The sequence below is a fragment of the Arachis hypogaea genome, chromosome 5, assembly GCF_003086295.3.
Source record: "Arachis hypogaea cultivar Tifrunner chromosome 5, arahy.Tifrunner.gnm2.J5K5, whole genome shotgun sequence".
Taxonomy (NCBI): domain Eukaryota; kingdom Viridiplantae; phylum Streptophyta; class Magnoliopsida; order Fabales; family Fabaceae; genus Arachis; species Arachis hypogaea.
Window position 1 is genome coordinate 25651760 of NC_092040.1, and position 7527 is coordinate 25659286.

At 31.8% G+C, this 7527-nt stretch overlaps 1 protein-coding gene across 1 annotated transcript; it reads right to left on the reverse strand.

Annotated features, from left to right (window-relative positions):
* Nucleotides 1-3664: 3664 nt before the first annotated feature.
* On the reverse strand, nt 3665-4226 carry LOC112799620 (alcohol dehydrogenase 1-like). Its single transcript, XM_025841701.2, has 3 exons — nt 4143-4226; nt 3878-4039; nt 3665-3781 (listed from the first exon to the last, which is right to left on the reverse strand). Exons 1-3 carry the CDS (start codon nt 4224-4226, stop codon nt 3665-3667), a joined length of 363 nt encoding a protein of 120 aa, XP_025697486.1.
* Between the last annotated feature and the right edge of the window lie 3301 nt (nt 4227-7527).

Consider the following 7527-nt stretch of genomic DNA (forward strand, 5'->3'; position numbering starts at 1 on the left):
TCAACATAATTAACTAGGAGAATTAATAACACTATCTAAATTCTGAGTTTCTATAGATGCCAATCATTCTAAACTTCAAAGGATAAAGTGAGATGCCAAAACTGTTCAGAAGCAAAAAGCTACAAGTCCCGCTCATCTAGTTAGAACTAATATTCATTGGTGTTTTGATATTTATAGTATATTCTCTTATTTTTATCCTAATTTTTCAGTTTTTTGGGGACAAGCAACAATTTAAGTTTGGTGTTGTGATGAGCGGATAATTTATACGCTTTTTGGCATTGTTTTTAGGTAGTTTTTAGTAGGATCTGGCTACTTTTAGGGATGTTTTTATTAGTTTTTATGCAAAATTCATATTTCTGGACTTTACTATGAGTTTTTTTTTGTGTTTTTCTGTGATTTCAGGTATTTTATGGCTGAAATTGATGGACTTGAGCAAAAATCTGATTCAGGCTGAAAAAGGACTGCTGATGCTGTTGGATTCTGACCTCCCTGCACTCGAAATAGATCTTTTGGAGCTACAGAACTTTAAATAGCGTGCTCTCAACTGCGTTGGAAAGTAAACATCCAGGGCTTTCCAAAAATATATAATAGTCCATACTTTATTCGAGTTTAGACAACGCAAACTGGCGTTCAACGCCAGCTCCAAACTGCATTCTGGAGTAAAACGCCAGAAACACGTCACAAACCAGAGTTAAACGCCAAACAGACATTACAACTTGGTGTTTAACCCCAAGAGAAGCCTCTGCATGTGTAAAGCTCAAGCTCAGCCCAAGCACACATCAAAGTGGGCCCCGAAAGTGGATTTCTGCACTTAGAATTATTTCTGTAAACCCTAGTAGCTAGTCTAGTATAAATAGAACTTTTTACTATTGTATTTTCATCTGGGATTTTACATCTTTGATCACATTTTGGGGGCTGGCCATTCGGCCATGCCTGAACCATCACTTATGTATTTTCAACAGTGGAGTTTCTACACACCATAGATTAAAGGTGTGGAGCTCTGCTTACCTCGAGTATTAATGCAATTACTACTATTTTCTATTCAATTCAGCTTATTTTTGTTCTAAGATATTAGCTGCACTTCAACATGATGGATGTGATGATCCGTGACACTCATCATCATTTTCACCTATGAATGCGTGACTGATAACCACTTCTGTTCTACCTTAGAACGAGTGAATATCTCTTAGATTCCTTAATCAGAATCTTCGTGGTATAAGCTAGAATTATTGGCGGCCATTCTTGAGAATCCGGAAAGTCTAAACCTTGTCTGTGGTATTCTGAGTAGGATTCAGGGATTGAATGACTTTGACGAGCTTCAAACTCGCGATTGTTGGGCGTGGTGACAGACGCAAAAGAATCAATGGATTCTATTCCGACATGATTGAGAACCGACAGATGATTAGCTGTGCTGTGACAGAGCATTTGAACCATTTTTACTGAGAAGATGGGAAGTAGCCATTGACAACATTGATGCCCTACATACAGCTTGCCATAAAAAGGAGTAAGAAGAATTGGATGAAGGCAGTAGGAAAGCAGAGATTCAACAGGAACAAAGCATCTCCATACATTTATTTGAAATTCCTACCAATGATTTACATAAGTATCTCTATCTTTATTTTCCGTTTATTTATCCTTATATTCGAAAACCATTATTACCATTTGAATCTACCTAACTGAGATTTACAATATGACCATAGCTTGCTTCATACCAACAATCTCCGTAGGATCGACCCTTACTCACGTAAGGTATTACTTGGACGACCCAGTGCACTTGCTGGTTAGTTGTGCAAAGTTGTGACAAAGTGTGATTCACATTTGAGAGCTCCAAGTCTATTGGCGCCATTGTTGATGATCACAAATTACGCGCACCAGTAACTTTGAAATATTAACAGAATAATAAGTAGCAAACACTACAATATACAAACTCAAATAAAAAATTTTCCTTTCTCCTAACATATTGTCATTCATATATTTTTTTCATTTGATGTATCTTTTTTTCTAGAATTTTAGTCATCTCTTTCAATAGTAAAAATTTAAAAAAATATATAAAACAAAAGATAGAAAGAAAGAAAGAAATAAAGAAGAGAGAAATCATTTCTGTGCTTTATTTTTGAAGCATGATGTGCAATGTTTCTTTTGCAAATTGAGACACTTTTATTTGAACTGTATGTTGCTATAAAACCTTCAGATTATTAAAAAGCATGACATACTACACTTTTCAATAAGCAAACCAAATGTTGGTGAAAAAAAATAAATTTCTTTAGAGAAAAAAGAAATCTTATGAGGTTTTAATTTAAAAAAAATAAAAAATTAAAAGAGATAAGAATAAGTCACAAGTTACCTAAGTACATCATAACTACTTTCCTTGACTCATGTATAAATTGACTCACTTTATTCTATTTGACTAAAAATTTTTCATATTTTATCAATCAATTAATCAATCACTTCATAAAAAAAAATACTAATCGCAAAAGTTATAAACACTTCCAATATCAACAAATGACAACCAATAATCTAAATCAAGATTTAGGGATTTAAATAGGAATTAGAAGCATATACACAATTTTAAAATTCTTTGCATTCTGAGCCACTTCAATTTTACTTTAACAGCGTCTTCTTGCTTGCACTTTGTTACCACCAACCAACGAAGTTGTAACTATTTCATCCAACATAAAGAAACTTAAACAACTAATAATATAATTTGAATATGCTCGTTCTAAGCCAAAAAAAGGAACATATAATAAGTTTCGTAGTAATGATAAAACCACTATTAGAACATGGGAAAATCAAGTTTTCATTTTATCATTAAAAAATCAAGTATTCATTCATATTTAACTTTTGCCCACTTTCCCGCAAATTTGACTATTGAATCAAAAAAGATTTTATGTTTCTTTGCACAACCAACTAACACACAAATTTTAATGTTTTCTTTTATCTTCCTATGATTGCATGTTTCTTACCAAAACAAACCTTCAAAAAAACTTGAAGACACACATATAACTAATCCATGAACACATAGTTATGAGAAAATAAATGAGATGAAAACTAAAATTCACATTTTATATTTCAAAGAGAGTAGATAGAAATGATCATAACGTGAACAGCTCAAAAAAATCAGTTGTGCATTTCAAGCCAAACTATTCCAAGAATCTGCAGCTCCAGAGGACATATATCATACATAAAAAAACACAATTAAATATTTGATCTTAATCTTTTATATTGAAGCTGTGTTTTCTTTTTTCTTCTTTCAATGATATCGTCCTTTTAAAAATTGATGAATTCTTAACACGATGATGATGTATTATGTATATACTTCTACGTTGATAAGACCATAAACGGTTGCATTTTATCACACATCAACATTAATATGCCAATTTGGGAACTAAGAATTTAGACATGCAGCTCTACCACTGAGATATAAGAGATACTAAATATGTGACAAGAACAAGTATTTGACAACAATATTTTTTTTTATCAGAAACAAAAATTACACAATAGTAGTAGGAAAAGGCCTATCATCCATTCTCTACATTCAAAATCAAACTCTACAAACTCGATAACTTTTAAAAGGGATTACAAACGATGTTTATTTTTGTATTTTTTTTCTTTTTCTCTGAAAGAGAAATGTTCCCTATCAGGAACACTTTTCTCACTGTTAAGTTTATTCATCCATCCGAATGATGCACTTGATGGACTCTCCTTTCAGCATCAAATTAAAAGGCTTGTTAATCTCTGGGAACGGAACGGTGTGAGTGATAAATTTCTCAAGTTCCAACTCCTGAATTATAACCAATGAAGAGATCCATTAGCAACATGAATAAAAACATATCAACTTGTTAAGACTACAATGAAGAGTTTAGTATAAAAAGCTTACCCCTTTCATGTACTTCTCCACAACATTAGGAAGATTGGTTCGGGGTTTGTAGTTACCATAGAAGGTACCCTTGAGAGTTCTCTCATTCAAGAAGTTCATAGGATGAGTTTTGAAAACATCATCTTTGATTGGCATACCAACAAGAATAGCAACACCCCAACCCTGAAAAGGAAATATAATATTTAAGTTTCAGTATTAGTAAATAACTTATCAAAACAACATTATAGCAACAAATTAAAAAAAGAACAAGTTCTGATTCAATTACATCATGGACATATTCAAATGCTGAGATCATAGCTTTGATGCTGCCAGTACATTCAACAGAACGATCTACGCCTCTATTGGTCATTTCAACAATTACCTGTTGAGTAACATCAAAATCTTAGTCTTTCTTCCATGAAACAAACTTTTCAAAAAATATGCAAGACATCATAAAATTGAAATTTAAGCAAAATAAAAAGCAATGTCAAGGAATCCAACACTGTCCCCACCAAAGAAGGGCTTTCTTTTGCTGCACTTTCCAAAAGCTTCTTCCACCCTCTCAATCACTTCTTCCATCACCTTATAATATGGCTCCCTCTCTTCTTCTGTTTCAATAGTTATAATGCTCTTCGTAGAAGGAAACTACTACCACATTTGCACATAAAGGAAAAAATTGTTAAGAGAAAGCTAACTAATTAGAGTAACTACTATAACCTACCAACTAATCTTAAGTTATTAACTGACAACATGTAACAAACTTTCATGTGAACTCCATGGAAGTTTATTTTATTGAAATAATAGTATAATCAATATAATTAATAAAAATAATCTAATCATAGTGAGCTAGTTATAAAGTTGTTAATAAAGAATGGAGTTACTGATGGTCTTTAAACAATTCAAAGTCTCTGAAAACTCACCAACATAAACTTTTAAGATCTTTTACTCGATAATTAGAAATAATCCAACTTTAATGAAACAATGAGAAAAAAACAGCAAAAATAGCAAAAACTCAGATCGAAAAAAACAAAAAGAAATCACCTTTTCATCTATATAAGTGGCTCAAAAGCGAGCAATTGCTCTGTCATAAGGATCAGAAGGAAGGATTGAAGGGGCATTATTATTGGACCAACTCTGATCAATGTATTCGACTATGATGAGAGACTTAGAGATGGGTTTGCCATGGCGGATTAGAATAGGGACCCTCGCATACACAGGATTAGACCTCTCTTCAAATTCTTAATGCTCAATGGACTTGATTCTAGCTACGCCTCATCAGATATGCCAAAGTATTCAAAATTGAAAACACCTGTGCAGATATAGAAATATGAAGACAGAAAGCTATTCATCAAATAGAAAGAAATATTATATTTGATTTACAAACTGTACTGATACCATTTCTGAAAGAAACAATACATTTTTTTGCCAAAAATGATTTCTCAAAGAAAAGGTATACTTACCGAGGGCCCATGCTTCTTCGGCCTTCGCCGACTCTTTTTCCCTTCTGCAAGAAGACCTGCAACTGAAGAACCGAAAAAAAAATGTCAAATTAGCAATGTCATGGTTATTGGTTAGATTTAGAAGAAAATGGTACACAAATTGAACAATTTCAAGTTGGTCAACCAGATTTCAAGATAGTTTCATAGAGATGCCCAATCTCATCCCCACACAAACCAAGGTCTATAGTGATCTCCTACTATTTGCTAGAAGATCTTCATCAATTGCTATTGAATTCTGCAGGGAACAAATCAAAACAAAATGGACTTCAACCCATGCATAGTTTGCATGTATTCAAAGAGTTGAACCAATTATCAAACCCCAAAAAAATTGTATTCATATAATTAAAATCTTCAAACTGTATATTAAGTAAATAAATGTTTATTAGAAGCAAAAACAACATAGTGTTGATATAGCTTCTAAATGTTAAGTGTAACAATCCTATTAATTCAAAATCCCACTCATCATGTTATATGTAATATCCATAATATTCAACGACCGTTTAATAGATATTAGTGAAATTTCAAAAAAAAAAGTTTTTAGACACTACAATCAAAAATCTAATTTATCATTTCTCAAGCAACAGAAAAATGAGACATCAGTAATAAACTGTAACTTGCAAACCCCATCTCCCTTTTTGACATAATCACCCTTTTTCCTTGTAAAAGTAATGCTGTCGACCATAGTAGCTCCTATTGCAACAAACACCACCTGAATCTAAATCATATATTACTCCCAGATATAGGTTAAAAAAAACACTAAATATCAGGCGCACAGCTATGAGATAACTTTGTTGTGAATACAAAAACGTGTAGTTTCAATTCTAGGATGATGGCTATTTATAAATTATTCAAGGTAAGAAATGTAAGCTTTTACATTTTTCGCAACCCAGCCAATGGTGAAATAACAAATTGGAATTGTTATCCACAAAGTAATATTCTCCAATAAATTCACGTGGCAGAATTTTGAGCAGGACCTAGTTATGAACTTGGGCATTTGTAAATTAAAATTGATAGGGATGACAAACCTTTCCAAAATTTACAGTAGAAATTATTGAAACAACTTGCTTATTCTCCGTGAATACAATACAATACTTGCTATTTACAGCAATTGGATTGACCTTAAAAAAATACTAATGACAATCAACACCAAGAAAAGTAGAAAACATAAATGTAAAATAATTCTCCTTAGGTCATTATCTCATATCGTATATAAGCATCCAGGGATGTCAACAAATTGCTCAATAGTTCATGATACTGGAACATGGAAATGGTGATAATCCTGCAATAAAAAAGCATTCAAATAAAAATTTGCAATCAAATTACTTGCAAAATGAAAGTGAATTTGAAAGAAATAAGACACAAAAAAAGCAACAAATACTTGTGGTGCCAAATGGAATATTACCAAAGTTTCATTAACAAAAGTATTAGAACACATTTCTTTCTCCAAAAGACCTTGAACTGAAAATTTTTGACCCTAAAATGAACAATCAACAACCATAAATATACATAATTTAAGTTGAAAGAATTAAACGACAGAATATATTCCAATTTTCAAGGAACATAAAATCTTCAAAATTAAGGAAGAAGTTGAAATATAAAATGTGATCAAGAAATGGTAGTAGATATACTAATAGTTACCTGAAACCAGTATTCATCATGCATCACTTGATATTATGTAAAAACCAAATGGTTTCATATGTTACAATTCTTACATCTCTTGCTTGATGTTAAGCAAATGTGGAAGAATAAAAACCAAATGGCCGACTCTTCTTCTGAATTGTTCAATTTGTGTACCGCTTATCTTCAAAAGAACTGAAAAAATGTCAAAAAGGGTGGAAAATCAAAATTTGAAGACAAATTAAGATAGGTTCGCAAAGGAATCAAAATACGATCATTAATAGTTTGGAAATCAAGATTAAAACCTGAATTATATTGTTATATATTTGAGAAAGAGTAAGTAGCTAGGCTACCAAAAATAAAGAAAATTTAATTAAATGAAGAACTAATAGAATAATGAAATATATGAATATATTCATCCGTATATGAATATCAAATACTTTTCAGTTTTTCACGTTCTTGTATTTTGAGTACAAAATTTAGGAGAATTGTTCTAAATTCTAACTGAGCTACTCTAGCAGAATTTTTTTAGTGCACGAAAAGCTTTTAAATTTC